Raw genomic sequence first — 27,513 nt, forward strand, 5'->3', positions numbered from 1 at the left:
CTTGATTTGTATACATTTCTTCGCATGTTGCCTCCCTGTAGCGGCAATTTGGAAAGCCAGATGTTGATTTGCAGATCCAAGAACCTGTGTTGGCTGCAAACCCTGGGGACGCTGGGGTGCTTGCCGCTACAGGGAGGCAACATGCGAAGAAATGTATACAAATCAAGCTATATATAGGATGGGGGAAAATTGATAGAGGGAAGACACCGGAAGGGTTGGGGAAGTTTGCAGTAGTGAGGTATGGGCTGGGACTTAAAAAAAAAAGCCAAGGAGGTTTGTAGTTGGAGGAGAGGAGAGGAGCATTTCAGGCTAGAGAGAATGGCTAGAACAAGAGATGATGGAGTGTCTTGTTTGTGGAATAGCCATGAGGCCGGTGTCACTAGATCCAGGAGTGCCAGAGAGTAAGGTGTATGACAACCAGAAAGATAGGAGGGGGATGTCGTGAAAGGCTTCAAATGCCAAGCAGAGGGTTTTGTATTTGCTCATTGAAGCAATAGGAAGCCACTGGAGTTTATTGAGTAGGGTGTGTATGTGGATATATGGAATGATTAGACCTATGTTTTAGGAATGTGACTTTAGTGGCTGAAAGGAGGATGAATTAGAGTGGGGAGGGACTTCAGGCAGGCAGATGCATCAAGGTATGAGGTGATGAGGGCCTTCCTGCACTAGAGTGGTGAAGTGTCAGAGAAGAGAAGGGAAAAAAAAAATAAAAAATTATTAAGAACAAACTAACAAAGAAATCCTAGTAATTCCCTTGCCAAGTATTTCAACTCAGTCAGAAACTAGAGAGTGCAGAGATTATAACCAACTAGTGAAGCAAGCTACCCTGCCAGGATGTCTTCCCCAGAGAGAAAGACCAGGAGAGGCTTTTGGGAACCCCTAAGCATCAGAAGTGGGAGCTGCCCTTACACACATGTTCCCCTCAATGGGCCCTTCACGTGTGAAAATCTGTGACCTCTATGCTCATTCACATTCTACATTGGTGGTGTGACTCTTTGGAGCCTGTGCTCTAAACTTAATGAGGGGAATGTTCTGTTTTAAATCCTCTTGCTATGCTGTTCTGGTAAATAACTTTGAGTGGAGCTAATTGTATCATCTGGACGGCTCCAGAAGAGTAAACACATTGTTTGGGATTTGTAAGCTCTTAGTTTTAGTAGTGTAGATCCATAGAGTATATTTAACCTGGGTTAATTGTCCTCTAGAAAGCCTGCCTGGTGAGTTGGGGATAGCCCAAAGGAGAGACACATTAATAGCTCTCTGAGAAAATCATAAAACTCTAATAAGCAGAGAAAGACATATTAAAAGTTTAAGGTGCAAGCTTCTATCTTCTAGTTAAAAATATGATCAAAGTCAAAGTTGATAGGCCTGTAGGGAAATGGGTGCCCTATTAGACTATGTGCATAAGATTTTTGGAGAATAATCTAGCAATATATGAAAGGTTTCACAAAACTAATTACAGAAAACCTTAGATAGGACAGAACTCATGTTCCTCCAACAACGACAACTCACATCTCCTCCAAACTTCTCTATTTCTGTTGGGATTATCATTCTTCTAATCAGCAAGATATTCAATGCCATAATCGTTTCTGACTCCTCCTATAGTACTCCCCTTCACCAACCATATATAGTTAGTAGATAAGTCCTGTCTTTATAAAGAATATAAAAATTATTTTTATGCCTGTCTCTGGTTCCTTTCCTGAGATATCTTTACAACATCTCCTAAGGAAGGCAAACAATTTCAATCAACACCAAAGAGTAAAGATCCTAAGGTATTGAGGAGAATATGCTGGCTAGGGAGTCAGAAAATTTGAGTTTGAATTTCAGGAAGGAGCAGTAGGAAGAAAATCATTCAACTTCTGGGCCTTATTTTCTTTTTTTGTTTGCTTTTTGGAGAGCAATTGGGTTAAATGACTTGCCCAAAGTCACACAGCTAGTAAGTGTGTCAAGCATGTGAGGCCAGATTTGAACTCGGGTCCTCCTGATTCCAGGGCCGGTACTCTAATCACTGTGCCACCTACCTGCCCCAGGGCCTTATTTTCTTAAGATATAAAAATGAAGGGGTTGAGATGAATTACCTCTAAGGTCTCAACTCATGGAAGAGATGTCACAAAGATGAAATTAACAGGCCTTGACAATGGCTTGGATATGGGAGTAGGGGGGAACAGGAGGTGAAAGATAGTAAGGAATCCAGTATGACTCTAGAAGGGTCAGGGATTATGGTATTACCCTCTACAGTAACAGGGAAGTTAGAAGTGGGGACAGTTTACAGGGGAAAGATTATAAGTTCTGTTTTGAATATATTGAATTTAAAGTCATCCACTGGACATCCAGTTCAAGATATGTGAAAGGCATTTGGAGATGTGAGATTGGAGATCACCAGAGAAATTGGGGCGGGAAAGATCTCTTTGAGACACAAATCTAATATTAATACTCCTGGATCAAAGGCTATGTGCAGTTTTATAGCTCTTTAAGCATAGTTCCAAAGTGGTCTTCAGAGTGGTTAGATTAATTCACAACTCCACCAACAATGCATTAGTGTTCCAGTTTTCCCACATCTTCTCCAACATTTAGCATTTTCCTTTTTTGTTATATTAGCCAATCTGATAGGTATGAGTTGGTACCTCAGAGTTTTTAAAATTTGCATTGAGAGAAGAGAGTATCAAGGAGAAGTGAATGATTAACAAAATAAAAAAAAAGAATGTTAAAGATAAAAATGAACTTTTTTAAAAAAAGAGCAGAGTGAAGGGAGAGAAAATGGAGGCACCCCTTATAGGCAGAATTTTTGAGGAGTTTAGCTCCTACAGGATATAGGTCAGATATATCCTACAGAGATATAGGTCAATAGTTAGTGGAGTTGGAAAGATTGAGTGAGAGTTTTTTCAGGATGGGGAGGAGATATGGACTTATTTGTATACAGTAGAAAATGAGCCTGTAGAGAGGGAGAGATTGAAAATAAGTGAAAGAGTAGGAATGACAGAGAGACTCAATGTCTTGGAGGAGATGGGATAAAAGGGGACCACTTGAACAAGTAGAGAAGTTAGCCTTGGTAAGGAATAAGGTCACTTCAATGTTGTGAGACAGGGATGCAGGAGGAAATCATGGCAGAACACACAAGTGAAAGAAGATGAAAAGAGGGGAATAGAGGGAGTTCACAGCAAATTATCTCATTTTTTTCTCTAAGATATGAGGCAAGGTTCTCACCTGAGAGAGGAGCCTGGTGAGAGGGGATAGGGAGTGGGGATGTAGGGGGGTAGGAGGGGAGGTTGAAGACTAATGAAAAGGTTTGGAAGAGTTGAGTTGATAAGGAAACAATGGTAGGATTGCCTAGCAGCAATGAAGCCCTGTTGAAGTTATATAACATAAATTTGTAGTGGAACCTGTCAGAACATTTGCACATCATTTACTTCACCTTTGATGAGCCACATATGTGTAGGAACAAAGGGATGAATGATAGGAGTGATCTAAAACTGAGGAGTGGCAGGACTTAATTGACAATATCAAGTATATGAGGAGCCTATGAATTAGACTCTTGGTGTCCATTCTACCACTTAGGGGACAGGGTCTTGATTATGGTTCAAAAGAGTTACAATCTTCTAACTTTGAATTAGACATTTAGCATAATTTCATGTCTGGAAGATGGGGATGGTTTATAATGGTTATGGGAATTTGAAGATCTTCCCTGCCCCTTAATAGGCCTAGGGGAACTTGAAGATCTTCCCTGCCCACTAATAGGCCCAATGTAATCACATGGAGCCTGTGATGGGACGAGTTTGCTAAACGGGTGGAGCAGAACCCAGAGGAAGCTGAGTCAGAGCACTTAGAGCTGGAAGGAGGAAAGGACACAGGCAAAGAGACAGCCTAGTTATGGTATGGTTCCCTGATGTATTATGGAGTATTAACTTCTTTGTTGCTATGATGGATTCAGTTCTCTGGTGTTGGGATTTGGCTTTCTGGTTTGGGGATTTGATTTTCTGGTGTGTGAATAAATGTTTTGCTTCTGTCTTCTATGAAGAGTCTGTTATATTTTACGATTCAGAATTATGCTGGCATATTCATAGTTGCCGTCAGTGCTGTGACTATTACATTGGCACTACATGGCCAGAAAGAAGTACTGCCTTGCCCATTTTCCATAGAATCATTCCTCCTCTCTGTAACCCTGATTAATACTGTTCTGTAAAAGAATAAACTTTGTTCCCATAAATGAAAACCTACTAAAATCTGTTTTCTTTTTTCCCTTTGTCTTTCAAAAGTCAAGAGCACCTTACCAGGAAGTCAGGAGACATGGGTTATGCCTCTAACCTCTAATTTTTACAAATCTTTACATCTCTGGGGTTCAGTTTGCTTAGTAGTGAAATGAGTATGTTAAATTAGATGGTCCCTGAGATCCTGTTCTGTTCTAATTCTATAATTCTGTGAAATGCTGTGAAATTTTTAGATGTGAATTGTTAATTCTAATTTCTTACTTTGTATCTTGGTATGTTTTGGGAAGTACAATTAATCTTTTGTTTTACATAACTATTTTGTGTTGGGTCCTCCAGACTATCAAGAATTTACTAAGAGAAGGCAACCTTAGCTTCTGTAAAGGTGAAAATAACTCTGAGTTTTAAGAGTAACCCATTTTGTGAACAGTTTTCAAAAGGGGGAATGTAGAATTGGTCCAAATTTAGGTTAATGTTTTGGGAAGGTAGACTTTATTTCTGCTGTATAACTCTTGCTATATAGCTCATAAAAGTATACCCATTGGCCTTTGGACACTCTTTTCAGTCTAAGCTTTTAACATGAAGGATAGTTATTTAGAATTGCCCATAAAAAATGAACTTTGGAGCCTGAGGAAAATGGTTTTCTTCTCAACCCAATGTTTACCTCCTCAGTTTTCATGTTAACCACTGTTCCTACTCACTGGGAGGTGCTTTTAAGACAAACCATTAAAAAAAAAAGACACCCGCTAGGCTTTCTAAAAGCCATTCATTTTGGAGATTTTGCCCATCACCTTCTCTGCACAGCTTAGTGGAAGGTTAACTTTAATAAATACCACTATAATAATACTGGAGAAATGGGATGATTTCTCCATTGTACTGTAATAGAATATATAATCAGAAGGGATGAATAACTTAGTAATACAGTCTTCCACAGTATCTTGTTACTTGTCCTTGGGCATCAGAGAGTACATCGGGCTCTTCTCAGTGGCACAAAGAACTGTATTTTAAATGTGCTAATGTTTCTGTCAATAGGTGAGCCCTAAATGCCATTAGCCAAGGGTGAATTTTGTATGTAGAAAATAAGACTTCCTTGAACAAGGACTTACAAAGGTGATACTTATTTGGTTAGGGCTGTTCTAGTCAGTGTTACTTTTTATTCTATTAAGAAGGACCAGTGAGAAAACAGAAGGCAAACCTTTAAAATGTTGAGGATTCCTATAATCAGTATGAGGTAATTTGGTTCTTATAAGAATGGAATATGAAACCATGGGCTATGCAAATTACATGTGCGAGTTAGAAATAAAGACATCTGTAATGGTAATGGGAATTTGAAGATCTTCCTTGCCCCTTAATAAGCCTAAGGGAATTTGAGTACCTTTCCTGATTTGAAAATATACTCTGCCCCATAATAGGCTGAATGTGGTTCCATGGAACCTGTGGTGGGAGGAGTTTGCTGAAGGGTGGAGCAGAGCCCAGCAGGAGAAGCTTGCTTAGGGGAGGCTTGTTTTTTTCCAGGAAGGCCCATACTTTGTTACTTTGTAATTAGGCAGTGGGTCAGGAGGGTTGTGTTATCTGACCCTGGAGAAGGCTATATATACCTCTGAGGTGAGGTTTTGCTTTGGGGCTCACTTTGGGAAGAGAATCTGGGCAGCCATTGAGGTCCTCCTCCCTCCCCTTCCCAGCTTTGAAAACCCAGATGTTGGTGTTTCTTTCTCTGGTAACTATGTATGTATATGATGGTCAGACAAGCTAGAAGCCCTGACTGTTGGTCTGTTTGTTGAATTGTGTTATTTTCTCTGTCTGTATTTTTTGGTCTGCTTGTAACTTCTGTTTGTATTTTCTCTGAAGTTCAGGGTGCTGACTTTTCCCCCTGAACATGAAAAATGTTTGATTAAAGTAAGACTGTTAACCCCTTTTGAGTTGCTTTCCTTTAGAAAAGCAGATCAGAGAACCTGTACTAGCAGCCATCCTGGGTATACTAGGGTGCTTGCTGTTACATACTAATTTTTAAAGTTCCCCATTAAGCCATCAACCTACAGAAAAAAAAAGTTTCTGTTGAAACATTCAAGTTTTCTTTCCTAGGTCTTTTCTGTTATTTGATAAACGGGAGCACAGTAGCAGTGATAAAGAATGATTGCACAATGAGTTTCTTAAACAAAGAGTAGAGATAGATTGGAGAAACAGATCTAGGAATCTTCATAAAGGATACAAAATATATAGACTGTTGTGACTGTTGATACTTTCAGGAAAAAAAAATCAATGCGTTAAGGATGGTACAAAATGTTGAATTGCAATGTCCTTGCAATGGTTTAGAAAAGCAAAGGGGTCTGTGTATATTATAGTAAGTTGCATTGTCCCCTTTAGATCTATGTGTATTTAATCAATAATATTATAAGATAATTGAATTTAAAGTCTGAAGTCACTCCAAAGAGGGATTTAGAAGCACAGACATTTGGTGTGACTTGCCATGGATCATTCATTTCATTCCATTTGTTATTTCATGGGGAAGGAGGCACCCCTTGCAATGGTATACATTGCAGTGTATTAGTTTCCTCTCTTTCTTTGAGGCTCCTGACCTTAATACAGCCCAGGGAGTCTATCTACTAACAGGCTGGCCCCACTCATACGAGTGGAGAACATGGTCTCTCTGCCCATTGGTTGTACTTCTCTCTCACCATGAAACTACCTTTTTTTTTTTTTTAAAGCATTTGGGGTTAAGTAACTTGCTCAAGGTTACACGGCCAGGTGTTTCTGGGTGCTAAGTGTCTGAGCCCAGGATTCGATCTCCAGGTCATTCCAACACTGGAGCCAGTGCTCTTACTTGCTGTGCTACCTGGCCACCCCGAAACTACCTTTTTTTTTAAAGAAAAAAAATATTTTCAGTCCCAAGTTCTCTCCCTCCTTCTGCTCTACCCCCCTCTCATTGAGAATTTATAAAGTATTTCTGTACCTTCTCAGTCAGGTCATCTCCTACCCCTGTCCCCTCCCAAAGCCCCATGCCCCCAACAAAGAAAATCAAGAAAGGAAATAAAAATATGCCTCAATCTGCATGCAGAGACCATCAGCTCCCTATCTGGAAGTGAATATAATTTTACATCGTAAGGAGAGGGGGTAAGTCCTTTGGAATAATTGTGGATCACTATATTGATCAGAGGTGTTATGTTTTTCACAGTTGATTATCTTTACAGTATTGCTGTTACTATGTAACTCATTCTCCTGGTTCTGCTTACTTTTCTTTGCCTCAGTTCATATAAGTTTTCCCAGGTTTTTCGGAAACCATTTCTTTCGTCATTCCTCACAGCACAATAATATTCCATCACATTTATGTACTATAACTTATTAGTCATTACCCCCAAAATGGATGTCCACCTTCTTTTTTGATCACACATCTCTCTGATGACAGACATCCTTATGCTTTTCTCTTATGCCCTTATTGGTTGGTAATGTGTTTTATTGTGTCCCTCTCCATTGTCTTTAGGTGACTCTTTTCAGTTTGGTTCAGTGTTTTCTGGAATTTACAAATGACTCCCATAACCTTGAAAGGCAGAGTGATATACTGGAAAGGACCAGGAAGGGAAATGATGGTCTGGGTTCAGATTCTAGCTTTGCCACTTACTGCCTGTGTGATTTTATGCAATTCACTTCACCCCTCTGGGGCTCACTTTATTTATAAATTTGAGGAAATCTGAATAGATGGATTCTTAAGGCCATTTCTAGTTCTGGATATATGCTCTTGGTATCTATTAGAAGCAAAGCAAATATTGCAGAGATGTGGGAGGCAATGATGATTTTTAGCAGAATTGACTGGAGATAGTTGCTCAAGGGAGAAAAGACTTAGGAGGGATTATCTTCTAACCAATTCTTCCCCAGCTTACAGTGTTCTTTCTTTCCACTTCTCAGAGCCCTCTTGTGGGTTATTAGCTTCTTTTGAATAATACTAAGCATTGACTTCTAAAGCAAAGTGACCTGGCCATTTACAGAATGAAGGAGTGATTAGTCATTGCAAACAAGCACACTAAACTACAAGACCAATTTTGTAGTATTACTATTCTGACCACATTGGCAGTGATTATGTTTTTTCAATATTGTTGCCAATATGAAAAAAGAAAAATTCCTTATAACAAGAAATTTGAATGATTTTTTTTAATGTGACGCTTTTTGGCTTAACTGATGCAGAAAAGATGACAGACTGGATGGGAAACGCTATATTCATGTGATATCTGGGAAATTTTGAACATCTAATAGAGGTATTTGAGTGGGGTATATTAAGAGAAAAAAAAGAGATCCTTCCATAAAATTAAGCTAAGAAACTAATACACAGAGGTATGGTCTGATTTTTTTAATCAAGTAATTAAAGATAGACTGTCCCTGGCTAAGAATAATTTTTTTAAAGCTTTAAAAGTATAGTTGAAGCAACTTGTAATACTTAAAAATTTATGAATATATACAAGTTCAAGTTATTTTCAGATGAATTGGTTTTAAATATGTAGAATAGTATGCCATATGATATACTCCTATCTTTTTTGCCTGCCTATGCCTCCTTTGCATTTAGACAAATGATCTGACCTATTATTTTACTGAAAAGGCACAGGACATCCATCATGAGCTCTCTTATCTTCCATTCTTCACATCTCCAAACCTTTTCATTGCCCTAACCTAACCTTTCCCTTCCATTTTCAGAAGATGGTGTGATTTTCTTCCTTGCCAAGACAAATCTCTATGATTGTGACCTTGATCCCACCTTATCCTATCTCTTCTGGGACATTCTTCTGTCAATCATTACTTGTCTGATATGAAAATCTGGTATTGAAATAGATCTATAGAATTGATACAAATATATAAAACCAATTAACCATTCTCTAATAGATGAATTGTCAAAATATACAAAGAGTTTTCATAAGAAGAAATGCAATGGATCATCATCCATATGAAAACATGTTTCACATCAGGCATACTAAGAGAATAAGAGAAATGCAAATTGAAGAAGCAAACTCTGATATTTTGCCACAAAGTCAATTCACAGTTCCACTAATGGTAGATTAGTCTGCCTATCTTCTCACAGCCTCTCCAATAGTGTTTCTGTCTTATTTTTGCCATTGGCTGGCTTTGCCCATGTCTCACTGATACTTCCCATTGCCCCCAATCCCACTGCTAAAGTCACCTATCCTGGATGGACAGCTACCCTATTTCTGCTCTCAGAAAGTGAGCCTGGAATTAGCTTCTATCTTGTGTGTATCTTGGCATCCCAAGCCTTACTCAAACTACATTAAGACAGGCACATAGGTTAAATGCTTTTTTTCATTCATTCATTCATTCATTCATTCATTCATTCATTCATTCATTCATTCATTCCTGATGTACCAATCTGACTATGTCATTCCCTTTGGAAAATACCTTTAGTATCTCCTTATTGCCTGTAGGGTGATGCCTAGCATTTAAGGTATTATATAATCTGGCTCTACTCTAGCTTTCAAGCTATGGTTCATGCTTTTCTTTGTGTACTTTGGATGGTGGAATAGAGAAGGCAGTGCACTTGGAGTCAGGAAGGCCCAAATTCAAATCCATCCCCAGGCACTTTCTAATTGTATGACCTGGGAAGTCACTTAGTTTTTATCTGCCTCAGTTTCCTCAACTGTAAAATGATGATAATAATAACCACACCTGCCTTCCAGCTTTGTTGTGAAAGTCAAATGAGTGAATATTTGTGAAGTGCTTTGAAAACCTTAAAGTTCTATCTAAATGCGAGCTGCTCTTCTCTTTTTCTTTCTCTCTCCTCCTTTTTTCCTGTCATTTTCCTCCAGAGAGGAGGAATTTGGTAGAGACCAAACTGTCCTCCTAGTTTCTCAACCCAATTCAAAGTTCTCTGGCCCCCATAACTTTGCTCAGGCTATCAATCTCCCATGCCTTGAACATCACTTCATCTTTCTCTATTGAATCCCTCTAGTTTAAAGCTGGGCTCAAGTATTCCTTTGCTTCTGAAATCTTTCTGAGCTCATCTAAAAAGGGATATATGCCCCTATTCAAACTTTACTTAACCCTCTCCTTTACCTTTTTTTGCAGTCTACCTTATGTCAGACTTAATCTGTGTATATGCCACTCTCCCCTTATTAGCTTATAAGATCCTTGTGGTCTGGGACTCTTATCATTTTCCAGCTTTCTGTCTCCCAGATCTTAAGGTCTGTTCTTTGCATATTGCAAATGGTTAATTATTAAGTGTTTGTTGAATTGAAATAATTGTTAGTAAGTCAGGATGGCAGCTAATATAGTCAAATAAATTGTTGTAATAGGTACAGCAATTCATAGTTGAAAAAATATGTGAGTCAGGATACTAACTCACTTTTTTATCCTGGGAAAGTCTAATAATAATAATGATAGTACTAAAGAGAAAAAAATGTATTAAATGTCTACTACATGCTAGGCATTGTGTTAAGTACTTTACCTGATGATCTGCACCCTAAGGGCCATCATGTAGTCACTAGTCATAATTTTGGGAAAATCCTAGAAAACAAAAGTGATGTTCGTCTTTAAAAAGTTTAAAAAAAGAGGACTTTAAATCAGATTCTTCAGTTTAACTTCAGTAATTGGAATAATATGAGAGTTTAATAAGCTACAATTGCCTAGTTGATATCCCAAGGGCACTACATCAGTCTGTGGGAAGTGGATTTTGCCAGGGAACTGAACTTCCTTCTACCAAGAAATGTGTTACATTACCATCTCTTTGAATAACATTTTTTAATCCATCTCGTGAAACATTTCTATTAATACATTGGGAAAGTATAGTCTTATTTCTCCCATTGTTAGTTGATCTTAAAGTACACACCTGAACAGTTTTTATTAAAAGGTTCTGAAGTAAACTTGGATGATAAAGCCAGAACAGAAGAATTGTCCTCTTCAACTCTTGCTAATTAATGGTTCAGATGCTTGACACAGGGATTTGTGATGCCAGTAAAGTGATGTCTAGACCTTCAATAACCCTCCACACTTCACACTCCACTCCAGAATTTCCATCTTATGGGAACTTTATATACTGCTTAACAAGCACAAGAACTGGGGGTGGGGCATAGTTTCCCCCCTCCAACCCCAATATTGGTGTCTTTATCTCTAAAATGTGGATGGTGCTAATGTCTTTACCTTACTGGGGTCATTGGGTAACAAAAGATTTGTAAACTGCCATGTGAAAGTGAATGTTATTACCTGTCGGTTTATTCACATTTTTGCAGTATGTGGGATGTTGTTTTGAGGTCCAGATCCTTAGAAAGGAGGAGGGGAAGGAGATCCTTTAAATGGAGGAAGGATTCTTTCCACAAAGAAAGAGTCTTGCTCACACAGCTGGGTTTATGGGGTAATGCTTGCTCAGAGGAGGTGAAGTTCCTAGGAGAGGGAGGGGGAAGGAAACTACTCTTCATGAAGCTCAACCAGGTGGGAAATAATTGGGTGCTGATTGTAATATAAATGGTTTCTTTGAGTGATTGTTTTCAGCATACCACATGTCTGGATCTCTCTTTTTGGCAACTTTTCTCTCTATCTTTATGCCTTGCAGATGTTGCTTTGTGTTTTAAAACCCTGATTTCCAAAATAAACACAGTATCCTATAACATTTCTTTAAAATAGAATTGAAGAAAGTAGTGAACTGCCCTCCACTAGGAGACCTAACAGTTTGAAGAAGGCCCAGATTTCTTAAGTAGGTACATTTACTGAAACACAGCATTATTTAAATAGAAAAGAAATGACCGCACATATTTATTGATATAAACGGTAATTACAGAAAGTACAATGACATTTATACAGAAAGTACAAGTCCATAACTGACTGATTTCTACTTAGAAGTTATTGCTTTTACTGGGTGTATATACTGTTGTGGAGAGGGGAAAGTGAATTTTCTTGTCTTTGGTGCCTCAGTGTTGGTGCTCTATGCCCATAGACACCTGTCTATTCGGCTCTTGAATCTTATCAGAGACAAATTATTAGATTCGTTCTTCAGTGAAAAGTGACATGGTTTCCTTTTTATTTAGGTTTTGAAAGTGTAAACTTGATAGGGAAGGTGTGTTTATATAGTACTTTCTCCTAGTATCATTACTAGATACATTACTTTTTTCCAGATATTCTATCTTAATGGAAATTTACTGGAAAAATGTTTTTCCAGGATAAACACATTCCTTTGGCAGTGAAAAGGCTTAGCTGATTGTGATTCATCATAAAACTAAGCCTCCTCCTTGTGAAGAGATAAACCAAAATATCATTTTTCATTAATCATCATGGTTCAGCCCATCAGTCAACATTATTTATTGAAGTTCTAGGTATTGCTTAGACATTTAAAAAGAAATGTGCACATTGCCCCTGCCATTCAGAACCTGCAGTATAATGAGAGAGACAAAAAGAACACAAAATGACCTGAAAAACAGTAAAAACTTCATAAAGACAAAAAGAACACAAAATGATCTGAAAAACACTAAAAACTTCATAAAGATACAGTTATAAAAGATGATAGCACAAGTCATAGAAATAAACTTAATAATATCCCTTTGTGATAAGGCTGGAGAAATTGACATTATAACACAAAGAAAATGGTAATTTAGAGTCACAAATTTATAGAAAGAAAGCTTGGTTTTTTTGTTTTGAAATTTTTATATTTTCTAATTATGTATATTTTACATTTTCTAATTACATGTAAAAACATTTTTTAACATTTACTTTTTAAAAAAATTAAATTCCAAGTTCTCTTGATATAGGTCACACATGAGCAGTCATGCAAAACACATTTACATATCAATCTCCAATTACATATAAAAACAATTTTTAACATTTACTTTTTAAAATTTTAAGTTCCAAATTCCCTTCCTCTTCTTTCCCCTCCCTGAGAGGGCAAGCAATTTAATATAGGCCACACATGTACAGTCATGCAAAACACATTTCCATGTTGGTCTCCAATTACATATAAAAACAATTTTTAACAATTACTTTATAAAATTTTAAGTTCCAAATTCCCTCCCTCTTCTTTCACCTCTGAGAGGGCAAGTAATTTGATACAGTTCACACATGTATAGTCATACAAAACACATTTCCATATCAGTCTCTAATTACATATAAAAACAATTTTAACGTTCATTTTTTTTAAATTAAGTTCCAAAGCTTGGTGTGTTTTCTGTGAGATTTAAAATACACTAATTTAAAAATTAAGATGGGAAACATAAAATATTAGTTGATAAACATTTTTTAAAATTTTGCAATTCTAGTCTTCTATAACTTAAAAGAATGAAAAAAGCCAAAAATAGGATAGAAGGAAATGGGAAGATTTTTTTAATGGGGAGAGAGAAAGCTTAAACAGACACTAGGATAGTATATAATAAAGATAGCCACAGAAGAAAAGAATTGTACCGTTTTAGAAACATTGAATATTACAGTTAAGAAGAAACCACAGGACTTCAGTGCAAACCTCTCATTTTCTAGATGAGGAAATCAAATGAGATAATGCATGAAAAACAATTTGCAAATCTTAAAGCAATATATAAATGCTAGCTATGAGACACCAAAGCAGAAATTATGGCATCTGTCAATATTAGGCTCCTGGGTTTAAGTATACTAGTCTCTTGTTGCATAAGGGTTACAGGAAAGTTCTAAATAGCCTTTACAATTGAAATAGGCCCTCTGCTTCAACAAGCACATATTCCATTGAGAAAAATAAGATGTTCACTTATAGGTGTACACAGATTTTTGATGGGTGGCATTAGCAGGTAAAGGAATCAGGAAACACTTCGTGTAAGAGGTGGTTTTCTAGCAGAGATTTGAAGGAAGATTGAGACTCAAATATTTGTAAGTAAGGAGAGAGTGCATTCCAGACTTGGGATGTATAAAAGATAAGGCTGTGATGGACAGCAATAAAATCAGTTTGACTAAGCTGAAGAGTGTGTTGATGGGAGTCCTGCATAAGACTGAAAAGGTGGGTTGGCTGCATTATGAAGATCTTAAAATGCCAAACAGAGGAGTTTGCATTTGAACCTTGAGGTAACAGGGAGTCACTGGAGTTTATCGATCAGAGGAACGACATAGTCTGACCTGTGCTTTAAGAATTATTTTGGCATTTTGTGGAGAATGGGTTTGAGAGAGAAAAGACAGCAGGAAGACCAATTAGGAGGCTGTTGTATTAATCCAGGTGAGAGGGTATGAGGGCCTAAGCTAGGGAGGTGGAGAGGAGGAGACTGGTGTAAGAGGTTTGAAGGGAGAATTGACCAGACCTTGTCACTGTTAGGATAGGTAGATGTAAGGGGAGCAGACCATCCTGCCCACTATACCAAACATAAGGGGGCAGATCTGTTCTGCCCTTTTTATGCCAATTGTAGGTTGGCATACCCTCTGAGAGAACACTGAGATACCAAATAAAGAGGGGCTTATAACAGTTTGGTTATTAATAGGTTTTATTAGAGGTAATTAAGTTAATTGAGGGAGTATACTGAAAGGGGTCTGTCATCTTGATTAACAGCAGGACAAAGTAACATCAAGGATCCCTTCACCAAGGGGTGAAGGCCAGGCCAGGTATTATATAGAATGAAGAAGGCATATTACCAAAGGTTTTTGTTTGTTTGTTTGCTTTTTGTTTTTGTTTTAAAAGATTAATTCTGTTTGGGGCATGTTGAAGTTGAGGTGGCAGTTCAAAATGCCCAATTATATAATGTTCAGTTCAAAATGTCCTTAGGTAGATAAGAATGGCCGGACAGTGACCCATCCCATTCCTAGGTACCAATTTTTCATCTTTGCTTTTCTCTGCCTTCCCTCCCTCTCATCTACCTGGCAGCTATGGTGTGTGTCTGAGCTGGGTGAAGCTATTTGTGTCCTTCTTGGCATCTTCCACAAATATTCAAGCAAGGAGGGTGATAAGAACATTCTGAGCAAGAAGGAGCTGAAGGATTTGATCCAGAATGAACTCTGCCTTGCATCTAAAATGGAACATGCAGACATTGCAGTACTAATAGAAAGTCTGGACCAGGACCAAGATCAGGAAGTGAACTTCCAGGAGTTTATCTCCTTCCTGGGAGCCTTGGCCATGCTCTACAATGAACTACTGAAGGGAGAGCAAATAGGTTGCAGAGAGGCAAACAGAGGTGGGGGTGTGCCCTCTACAACCCCTAGCCGGCCTGCCACAGCAATGGGTACATAATGGGGCTTTTGTGTATTTAATAAAGTCTGAAACTGTGGGAAAAAATGTCCATAGTTTGATGATATAGTATCAGAGCTTGGGGCTAGCACCTCTGGTGTGAGGGCTTGCTGAGCCCTTTTCAAGGCTGTTCATCCACTTTTGATGTTCACCTCTCTCTTAACTCTGACCTATGGCTCTAAGAAGCTTTAGCATGTGCAGTGACCATACACCAGGAAAACCATCTTGGCATATGGACAAACTCAGGTTGATGGTAACAGATAAACCTCAAACCTGTCGATGAATTAAGGAAATGTTTACCCCTAGCATGTGAAGACTTTCCCCAGTAGAATGGTGTAGCAGCAAGCACCCCAAGCGTCCTCAGGGTTTGCAGCTACCACAGGTTCTTGGATCTGCTTTGTTAAAGGAAAGCAACTCAAAATGGGTTAACAAGCTTACTTTAATCAGTCAGACATATATCATTTACCTTGTTCAGGAGAAAAGGTCAGCACCCTGAACCTCAAAGTATACAGGCATAATTATCAAGACAGAAACATCAAGTAGACAGATTTCCAAACTGTCCAACCATTACATCCATACCCAGTCAACATCTGGGTTTCCACATTCTGGGTTTTTCAAAGCCGGGGGACTCTCAACAACGGCTTCCCAGAATTCAGATCAAATCACAGAATACTTCTCAAAATGAGTCCCAAAACAAAGCTACACATCAGGGCTTATATAGCCTTCTCCTGGCTCAGAGAATGTAACAACCTTATTGACCCACTGGCCAATCAAAAAGTATCTACTGAAAAACAAGCCTCCCTCCCCAGGCTTCTGGTGCACTTTAGCCTAGGGGCAGGGAAGATCTTTAAAATTTACATTCGCATTACATTCGGCCCCAAGATCTTTCATGCCCATAGCATAGACAATTTACTTTTGAATTAGCACTGAACATTTCTTAGGTCACATTTTCAAAGTACAGAACTAAAGTTACCAAAGTGGCCACTGGCCCTTAAACAAACACAAAGTACATTCTTAGGTTACATTTTCAAGGTACAGAACTAAAGTTACCAAAGTGGCCACTGGGCCTTAAACAAACACAAAGTACATAGCATTATCACTTCAATTCAGAACAAGAGTTCAAATAAAGTTCTGGGGGGAGGGGAGTGTCCTTCCCCTCACACAGCTCCAGCCCCAGCTTCCAAGCACAGAGAGGGGGCTGGGCAACAAAACCAACAAGGTGGGGTCCCTGGGGATCCAAGGCACTTCATCCCACCCACCATAGTCACAAGTCCATCCTCCCCCTGGGTCCCAAACTGTGGGATGCAGCCAGGAAACACATTCAGTGCCCCTGCTTTGCTGCTCAGTTCTTATCTTTTCCTGTGGCTGAATTCCGAACTCCTGGGCTCCTTCTCCTCCCGCAGGCGGCAGCCGCTCCTGGCTTCTGCCCAGGTCCCGATGCAGGCAGCTCACCATTCCCGCTCTCAGCTCAGCGAAGTCTGCATGCAGGCCACTCTTCTCTCCTGGTCCATGGCTCCACAGAATCACAGCTACCACAACTGGGAAACAAACAATTATCCCAGTCCCCATACTTTCCTTTTACTCTGCAGATCCTGTTCGTGACGCCATTTTGTAGCAGCAAGCACCCCAAGCATCCTCAGGGTTTGCAGCTACCACAGGTTCTTGGATCTGCTTTGTTAAAGGAAAGCAACTCAAAATGGGTTAACAAGCTTACTTTAATCAGTCAGACATATATCGTTTACCTTGTTCAGGAGAAAAGGTCAGCACCCTGAACCTCAAAGTATACAGGCATAATTATCAAGACAGAAACATCAAGTAGACAGATTTCCCCAAACTGTCCAACCATTACATCCATACCCAGTCAACATCTGGGTTTCCACATTCTGGGTTTTTCAAAGCCGGGGGACTCTCAACAACGGCTTCCCAGAATTCAGATCAAATCACAGAACACTTCTCAAAGTGAGTCCCAAAACAAAGCTACACATCAGGGCTTATATAAGCCTTCTCCTGGCTCAGAGAATGTAACAACCTTATTGATCCACTGGCCAATCAAAAAGTATCTACTGAAAAACAAGCCTCCCTCCCCAGGCTTCTGGTGCACTTTAGCCTAGGGGCAGGGAAGATCTTTAAAATTTACATTCGCATTACAAATGGGCAGATGAGAACAATTTGCTCCAGCTATGCTGTGGAGTGCTTACATTTTGGTCAGACATCAAAAATGCCAAGGTCATCCATTGCATCTGGGGCCTTTGCCAGTTGTTCCTACTTTTGTCTTGCCACTAGACTTCTATGACTCTGGAATAGAGAGTGAGGCTGATGACTGTGCAATTCTTCCTCACTTAAATCCAATTCACAAGATAGTCAAGACATCACCCTGTGAGGTCATTGGTCCTTTTTGAAAACGAAGGATGAACCTGAACTCTGGAGAAAGACTTGGGCTGTATCTATAGACTTGCAAATCATGTATATGGATAATTTAACCCACTTGGAATTTATGAAATTATCAAAGTCATGAATCATGAAAATTATTTTTTTTTTTTGGTATCTCCCCCAACACAACATCTACAGCATCGTAGGTGCTTAATGAATGTATAGGAATGAATAATGACAATATCTAAGCACTTCTACAAATCGGAGTAAAAGTAAAGGGAATATTTGGATTGTGGACTAAAGTTTCTTCACTTTTTACCCCCAATTTTTTTTTTAGCATTTTTGTTTAAAGTTTTGAAATTCAAATTCTATCCCTTTCTCCCTCCCTTCTCCCTCTCTCCCTCACCTTCTCTGAGAGGGTAAGCAATCAGATATAGGTTATGCATATAAAATTATGTAAAACATTTCCATATTAGTAATTTTGTACGAGATGAATCAAATAAAAGAAAGAAAATGAAAGTGAAAAATAGCCTGCTTCAATAGTCTGTATTCAATCAGTATCAGTTCTTTCTGTGGAGACAGGAGAGTATGCTTCATCATCAGTCCTTTGGGATTGTCTTGGATGGTTGTATTGCCGAGAATAACTAAGCCATTCACAATTCTTCATTGAACAATATTGCTGTTACTGTATACAACATTTTCTTTGTTCTGTTCACTTTACTATGCATCAATTCATCTAAGTCTTTACAGGTTTTTCTGAAATCATCCTGCTTGTCATTTCTTATAGCACAATAATATTCCCTTAAAATCATACACCACAACTTGTTTAACCATTTCTCAATTGATGGGCATCCCTTTGATTTCTAATTCTTAGCCACCACAAGTTTCTTCACTTTTATAACTAACTCATAGTAACAGTTTAACTTTTTAAAAATTAAAAAAAGCTATTCATTTACTCACAGTAAATAGAGACTAATAAATTATTATCTTCTAGAGAACTTATTCTAAGGAACTAATTTTTATTAATTCTAATGAGACTTATTTGTGATTAGCATGAAGAAAATACCATCTCTTTCCTTGTTGGGACCTTCTGGGTTTCCCATTTTATTATTTTTCTCAAACTGTATATAAAGAAGACATTGATTCTAAAACCAGAAGTCTTTATCTTTTCTTTTGGAATATGGTTGTACTATTTGCCTAACACTAGAAATACCAGATACATCAATTGATGCAAATTTTTAAAAATAATTTTACTTTGAAATAAACATTAATACTATATTTTTAATAATTATCATGTAGATAGGGAAAATAAATGACACTATCCTTCAATTGATGCAGGTTGGTCCTCTGAGATTTTCTTAACTGCAGGTCGTTTAACAAACCACTTTCTCATAATTAATGAGAGGTATATTGCTACCTAGTTAGAAGTCTAAATAACAGCAAATTTCAAATGAATGGTTTTATTGTATTTATGCTTTATTATTACATAGATGTACTAACAAACCATCAGCAAACAATTATTAAACTGCTACTGCTATAAGGCACTGTACTGGGTATCATCTGGGTATCTGAGATTGTTGATATTTCTCCCAGCAACCTCAATTCCAGCTTTTGATTACATCCAACAGGGCATTTCATATAATGTACTCTGCATATAAATTATATAAATAAAGTGAGAATATACAACCTTGGCTGACTGCTTTTCCAATCTTAAATCAATCAATTGTTCAACATTTAGTTATAACTGTTCCTTCTTAGTCTGCATACAGGTTCCTCAAGAGGTAACTAACTTATCTAGTACTCCCATGTCTTTGAGGACTTGCCACATTTTGTTGCAATCCATACAGTCTAAGTCTTTAATGCAGTCAATGATGAGAAGTAGATGGGTTTTTTTTGTTGTTGTTGTTTTTGGGGAGGTTTTTTTTGGAACTACCTTGCTTTCACCATAATTTAGCAACTGTTGGCAATTTGATCTCTAGTTTCTCTGGCTCTTCAAAAAACACATATATGCTCTAAATGAAAACTAATTGGGAAGGTACCTCTACTAGATTAGAACAATAGTCTAGAAATTAGTGAATCATTCTCATTCATAAACTGCAGTTCCAGTAGTGAAATTTATTGCTAAGTAAGGTTTTCTGTTATTCAAAGATATTGGTTCAGCTTGGCTTACTTATGGAAAGCAGAACTCTATAGATTCAAATGTACTTATGAAATTCTAACTCATTTTCACTGATTTGTGATCATAAATTGTTTATAATCGAGACACAACTTATTGCCTATCTCATTAGATTGTAAGGAGTTGTAGTTAAAGCTGAAAGATAATTCATGAAATTGAATTTTTTTCTTCCCCATTCTTCCCCAGGAGAGCATTTATTATTTAGAGCAGAAAGGCAACTTAGATATTCACTAATTTAGCCTCCTAATTTAATAGATGAGGAAATTTAAGCCCAGAGAGGTCAAATGTCTTATCTGAAGTTATCACAAGTGTCAGTCACAATTTGAACTCAGGTCTCTGACATCATAAAATTTAAATGATTATACTGTTAAGATTCTCATATAAAAATATTGTTGCAGACCAAAAAGAACTACTTTATTAGAAATTTAAGTGTATGTTGCCAACTGAGACTTACTTTGTTTTAACTGTTCCTTATTATCTAGTAATGAATTGTTTTCTTTTGAATTTATAGTCGCAAATCTGGCCAATATATGATGAACCATGAAAGCACCAAAAAAGTTGCAGAAAAGCCACCATTTGATCGGTCGAATTCCCAGGATTCATTGGATGACTTATCTTTGGAAGACTATTGGACAGAACTGGAAAATATTGAAAAATCTAGAGAGAACAGACATGAAGAACCAGAGGAGGTGGTTGTAAAAGAGCCTGATGGTAATAAAACATGTTTTCAGCCTATTTATATGTTAATGTAGCTAATGAGTGTAGGACAGAAATGAAAATAGAAAAAAAATTCTTGAAATAACTTGCCTAAAAATAGGATTAATAACATTTCAACTTGAAAATTGTTAGGGAAGAGGTAGTACACAGATTTAGTAGGCTTATACAAATGGCATACAAGTGTGTTCTTAGTTCTCCTGATCTTCAAAAATGCTTGGAAATGACCTCTGTCCCTTTTCTAGAGGTGGGAAGCATGCTTCATCATTCATCCTCTGGAGTCATTGGTCACTACATTAATCAGAGTTCTTACATTTTGCGAAGTTATTTGTTTTTATAGAATTATTGTTATTGTACATATTCTCCTGGTTCTGCTCATTTCACTCTACATCAGTTCCCACATGTCTTCCCTGGTTTCTCTGAATACATCCCTTTCATTATCTCTCACAGTATAATAATATTCCATTATATTAATATATCATGATTTGGTTAGTTTTTCCTCATGCACTTAATGGGTACACTTTATGCTTCCAAGTCTTTGCTACCAAAAAAAAGGTGTCATTCTGAATATTTTTTTGTACATATAGATTCTTTCTTTTAACTCTTTTAGATATATATTAGATATACATACATGCATACATATGTAAGCATACACACACGTATTAATGATACCACTGTGTTAAAATATGCATAATACAGTAGTAACTTTTGGGGTATAATTTTAAATTATAGAATAGTTGGACCAATTAATAGCACTAGACTAACTTCCTTGTATAATATCACATATCATGATATGTATCATATATCATAATATTATATGTATCAAAAACATCTATATGCATATAAAATATATTGTGTATATACACATGCACATGTGACAGATATGTACATACATATACACACATACAGACAGACATATACACATATAATAGTACCATTTCCAGTAGTTCATACATGATATGATAATATTTTATAATTATATAAAAATATAAAACATAAATATAAAAATATATTATATAATAATATATCATATATAATATGATAATATATATAGATAATATAATTCCAAATTGTTTTCCAGAATAGTTAGACCAATTCATAGTTCTAGACTGCTGTCTATAATATCATCAATGTGCATGCAAAATACACATATATGGACATGAACAATTGCATATATATACACACATGTGTACATACAATAAATAGTATGAGCATGCATATGTACACATCTGCTGTTCTGTTAATTCAGTTGTGTTTGACTCTGTAGCACCATTTGGGGTTTTCTTGGCAAAGATAGTATAGTGGTTTACTATTTCCTTCTCCAGCTCATTTTATAGATGAGCAACTGAGTCAAACAGGGTGAAGTGACTTTCCCAGGGTCACACACCTAGTCATTGTCTGAGGTCAGATTTGAATTCAGGAAGATGAGTCTTCCCTCATTTCAGGCCCTGCACTCTATCCACTGTGCCACCTAGCTGCCCCTTATGTATATTTACACACACACACACACACACACACACACACACACACACACACACAGACACACACACAAAATGGCATTGATGTTTTAAAGCAAATGCATAGTTCTATAATGGTTGGATCAATTCACAAGCTCTAAACTTAACCTCCTTCTATAATATCACTGACAGTTGATTAACTAATGACTTTTCATCATGATGATTCACTAGAAGCAGCTATTCTATTTGCAATAAATGTTTTCCTTATATTGATTTGCTATTACTTTAATTGTGTCTTCCACCCACTGGTACTATTCCGCCCTATGGGACAAAACAGAAAATATCCACTCTCTTTTCAATAGTCCTTGAAACATTTAAAGATAACTAGTTTAGCTTTTCTGAGCCCGGCCTTGTCTCTACTAAACAATCCCAGTTCTTCTCACTCATCACCATATCATAGGGTTTCCTTGCTCCTTTTATGGATTCTGTTTAGTATTTCACTTTCACTTGGAAAATGCCGTATCCAGAACTTATCTTAATGTAATATCACTGGTGAGCTCTCTTTGATCTGGAAGTGATGATTTTCAGCACGAAGAGAGAGAAACTGATTTTTAGATAACTTTAAATTTATGGTGAACATTAGACTTTGAGCTTCTAAAGGGCAAGAAGTGTCTTTTGCCTTTTTTTTTTTTTTTGTATCCCCAGAGCTTAGCATAATACCTGGCACTTAATAGGTGTTTAATAAATGTGAGTTAATTGATTGACCTCTAGGTTTTTTTTTTTAAATATAAAATGCTGTCTAGCCAGGTCTTCTGACAGTTAGGTGACACAATGGAACCAAGACTCAGCTACCTGGGCAAGTCATTTAACCCTGTTTGCCTCAGTTTCTCATCTGTAAAAGGAGCTGGAAAAGGAAATGGTAAGCCAAGCCAGTATTTTTGCCAAGAAATCCCCAAAATGGGGTCATTAAGAATAGGACCTGACTGAAATGACTCAAAAACAACAAAGACAGGTCTTCATATTCCTATCATATACTTTCTGAGATGACTTTAAAAAAAAACCCACAACACTTAGTGTAGAACTTAATCTCTGTCAAATTTAAGCTTTTCTGCTTAGGCCTATTGTTCCAGGCTATTGAAAAACTTTTGAATTCTAATTCTATTATCCATTGTATTTATTATCCTTTTCAAATTGATCCCTCTCATATCTCTTCACAAGTGGATAAACATGCCTTTTATGTTTTTCATCTAAGTCAAATCAATGAAACAAATGTTGAATAGGACAGGATCAATTTCCTTTTTCCTTTTTTTATTGACAGCTTTAAAAATAGCTAAACATATATAAACATACAAATAATACTTTGAACAGGGAAACAGTTTTTTTCCCATACACAGTCAGAAAAAAAAATATTTAGAAGTCAAAGACAACGAACAAGAATGCTCTTTGTCTGAGGTTATAGAAGGATGCTCTACAATTGAAAAATATTTAATGATTCTTTTTGTTTTGATGTCTCTAACATTTCCTGATATATTCTCCTCTTATCTTGAATCTTCTATAAAAAACAGTTAAGCAAAAACCACCAGACATAACAGCAACTTCCTCTTGACAATACATTGAAACATTCCATATACATAGTCCCTCACTTCTCTTCCTGCAAGAGACAGCTAATTTCCAGGGCTCTTTGCCATTCCTGTAAAGACTTTCCAGGTTGATATCAGTTTAATTTCCCCCCCACCCCCCAGGTTATGATTCTGCTTGTGCAAAATATCTTCCATGCTAACAAAACTTTAAAATCTAATCCAAGGGCTTATTTCAAATTTTCTGGACCTTTTTCCATTCAAAATTTCTTTTACTTTCTCAAACCCATCAATTTGCTTTCTATTTCTATGTCATTGCGAGACTTTTCTCAAGAGTACATAACCAGAATTATTAGGCCTATTGTGATCGTTTAATAGCAATTTAAGAGAGCAGGTTTCAGAGTTCCTAGACTGGAATTTAAGTTCCAAATGACTGTGTGAATCTGGACAGGTCATTGAACATCTCTGTGCTTCAGATCCTTCTCAGCTTCTGATCTGTATTAGTAGTTAATCTTTCTTCATAGGAATTTCCAATGAAATCACAGATCTGGCTTGAAAAAAAAATTACAATATTGTGTTCTTTTGTATGAGTGCTGTCCATACATTTTCTAGTAAAATCTGTGAACTTGAAATCTGTCTAATGGAAATTAGAACAAGATAGATGAGAATGATAAAGGGTATTTGGGCTAATTTACATCATACACATAAACATGAGCTGTTATGTCACTCATTAAGATTAAAACACATCCTTATTTAAAAAAAAAACTTTGCAACAACCTTTGCAAAGGTTAGAAAGGTTAGAATCCCCACTTATCACAATTTCTCTGCATTTTCACATATGAGTTTTGTCTCCCTTCAATGAAATAAGTGATTCCAAAGTAAACAGACTCTTTGTCCTGTATACTGTTGGTTATGACAGAAGAACAAATCAAGAAATAGAGGGGTTGTAGCAGATAGAGAGTTGACCTTGGCGTCAGTGGCACTGCTCCAAGCAACTCTCTTAAGACTGTAAGTTGTGGGGATAGAGGGAATTTTATCACCAGGAGCTCCATACAGAGATAAAATTACAGGGTCTACTAAAACAAAGTACAAGCCAATTCTCTGGTAATTTGGTTACTCACTTGTTATGATATTTTTCCCTTTCCAAAAGGAAATGTTTAATTCTTGTGTTTTCAATATTTTCATTAATTTTATTAGTTAAATATTAGGGTGCTTTAAAAATATCTCTCCTATTGATTATTTTAATTGTCTCTGTAATAGTTATCTACCACTAAAAACAATTTCCATGATCTGAAATGTACTTCTCATTTCTAAGGGGAAAGGGTGTCTAAGGGTCAAGGTAAATAGAACTGCCTACTACTATTTAAAACTTGGAGAATTTAAAGTTTTAAACCATGAAATCATTTAGTGACTGATGCTCTTCAGATATCTTCCTAGTAACTATTTCCTTTGTGTATAGCACCTAATTTTAGGAGTTCTTAAAATCTATGAGACTGATTTCTGGAATAGAGTGAGGCGACCCAGCTATAACCTTATGTTTTCAGCATTGACTTTATTCTTGGGTGGTATAAAAAAATGGAGATATTGGTAAATCTAATTATTTCTAAGGTCATTAGAATTTTCTTTTTCTTGGTTCTATTGAATCTACACATTGAGGTTTTGCTTAATATCTTTTTTTTGACCAAACACTCGGACAACATTTCTTAAGGGGTGTGATGTGATGAAGTGAGATCGAAGAATTTTGTTAGGGTATGTTTTCCTTTATAATGGAAATTTTCTCAGTCTTTCTTGATTTGAGCACTATTTTCCCTGTTGACTTAGAGGGAGAGTTAGAAGAGGAATGGCTGAAAGAGGCTGGTTTATCAATCCTTTTCGGAGACTGTTCTGGAGATTCTCAAGAAAGCATGGTATTCTTATCAACGTTGACCCGGACTCAGGCAGCAGCAGTACAGAAACGAGTGGAGACTGTCTCTCAGACAATGAGGAAGAAAAACAAGCAGCACCAAATCCCTGATGTCAGAGACATCTTTGCTCAACAAGGAGAGTCAACAGAAAAGGTAAGTGTTCTTTTCTCCTGGTGGTTGGGTAATTTTAATGAAGAGAAGACATAATGGGTAAGTCTGGAAATAATCCATCCCATATGCATAAAGAAGGATGGATCTGTTCTTTTTCTGCTCTCACACAAATCTGGATCACTGATTTATTTGGACATTTTTGATAGTTGGATGGAAGTAGAGTGAGAATGAAAGCATCATTTCCCCCAAGCATTTCTAATTGTCCTCGTTCACACTTTAGTCCTTCTTTATCCTTGAAGTTGTATCACTTCCAGTGCTGCCCTCTTCCATGTGTATGTGGTCTAAACCTCCAGCCACCATCTTTGTTTTCTCTTCTGGTATTTCTACTTCCTCCTATAGCACATCTGTAACTGTGATGTTATGATGCCAAATGTGGTAGTTCTCTTGTTGGTGGAGAAAGAGTTTGTTATAAAAATCTTTACTTATCTTTATTTTTTTTTGGTCTGTTTGTTGTCCTTCATCCAGTTTCATTTTTAATGCCCTCAGCATGACTTTGCTTAGTTAGGTCTCTTGCCAAACTTGCTGTAAACTTGTTTTTCCCTGTGGTGCTTCTCACTCCCTGAGATTTTGCAAACAAGTTTATATTCTAAACTGGTGTTGCCCCTAGCTGCCAAATCTTTCCTCTTGGCAAGGAGATCTTGTAGGATCTCCTTAAGGAGAAGGGTGAGAAAATAGACTGAGCAAAATCTTTGTAATCACATGCCTACTAGTCTCAGTGAGTATGTCCCCCCTCAAAGTTGGTAACAACAATTTTTTTTAAAGCAAAATTCTAGTAAATTCTTGAGCCAGATGGTCTAGAATCTGCTGATAGAAACACCAGAACGGGGGGGGGGGGGGGGGAGGAATGCAAATTAATAAAAATAGTGTTAATTTGTTCAAAGTCCACACTGAATTATAAAATAGAATATTTAACAACATTATTATTAATTGAGATCTCAGTGCTCCTCATGAACCTGTATTGCATTTGTGATAATCTGTTTTGTGCATTTAGCAACTGCAGCAGATTTTAGCCAGCTGTGTTTATATGTACATGAACTACAGGAGTTGAGGGTGTATGGATGCCTCATTCTTAAATGCTTTCACATGAAGTCTTGCTGACACAAGGAAATTCACTACAGAAATGAATGCCATCTGCCCCGTCATCCTAGATTGCTAAAGAAAACAATTCAAGCCCAGTGCATGAAAATATGCCTTTAAATGTCGAAGTAGAAATATTGGCTTTATTTTCTCAGCCATAGGATATTTTTCCAGTGGCTTATCTGGGGAAGTTGGGGGGTCACAATATTATTATGCTTTTTTTTTTTTCCTGAGCAAGAGTGAAGGAGCTCCATTCATGTGGACTTTACTTCCTTTATCTGAAATTCCATATCCAGATGTGGGTATTCCTAGTTGGTTTTGACCAGTAAAGTAATGGCAGATACAGTATAGGAACACATATGTTCCAGTGCTTCTTTAATTTCTTCTCTGAGTGGTCAGAAAAACACACCTGTTGCCTACCAGCTTAGGGAGTACAGTTCTCAGCATATTTCAGGTGGTAGAATATGAATAGGAATTGTAACTGTAATTAAGCTCCTTCCATTTTTCTGTGTTCAGGTAATACACATTGATTTATGTATGAGAGGGGAATGATTTGGTTAACATTAATTTGTTATTGTGTTTTTCAGTTATTTTCAGTCATGACTGACTCTTTGTGATGCCAGTTAGGGTTTTCTTGTGACCCAGTAGTGGATACACTGCATCACCTAGCTTACACACACACACACACACACACACACACACACACACACACACACACA

General features: G+C 37.2%; 1 protein-coding gene and 2 long non-coding RNA genes across 3 annotated transcripts in view; 2 read left to right on the forward strand and 1 right to left on the reverse strand.

Moving 5' to 3' along the window:
• The window catches only part of ARHGAP18 (Rho GTPase activating protein 18), a 182,710-nt gene that overhangs the window by 75,818 nt on the left and 79,379 nt on the right, over positions 1 to 27,513 (forward strand). Inside the window, exons 2-3 of the mRNA XM_069077434.1 lie at positions 20,406 to 20,605; positions 25,464 to 25,699. Coding sequence (XP_068933535.1) covers positions 20,406 to 20,605; positions 25,464 to 25,699 — 436 coding nt within the window. The remainder of the gene's footprint in view (positions 1 to 20,405; positions 20,606 to 25,463; positions 25,700 to 27,513) is intronic.
• LOC138153294 (uncharacterized) lies at positions 15,770 to 17,397 on the reverse strand. The gene is made up of 2 exons (XR_011166330.1): positions 17,091 to 17,397; positions 15,770 to 16,886 (listed from the first exon to the last, which is right to left on the reverse strand). It is a non-coding gene; the product is annotated as an uncharacterized lncRNA (long non-coding RNA).
• Positions 15,887 to 16,448, forward strand: LOC138153293 (uncharacterized). Its single transcript, XR_011166329.1, has 2 exons — positions 15,887 to 16,303; positions 16,381 to 16,448. It is a non-coding gene; the product is annotated as an uncharacterized lncRNA (long non-coding RNA).

The sequence above is a fragment of the Petaurus breviceps genome, unplaced genomic scaffold (genome assembly GCF_028583685.1).
Source record: "Petaurus breviceps papuanus isolate PSGF00001 unplaced genomic scaffold, PetGlider_PUasm1.0 90977, whole genome shotgun sequence".
Classification (NCBI taxonomy): Eukaryota; Metazoa; Chordata; class Mammalia; order Diprotodontia; family Petauridae; genus Petaurus; species Petaurus breviceps.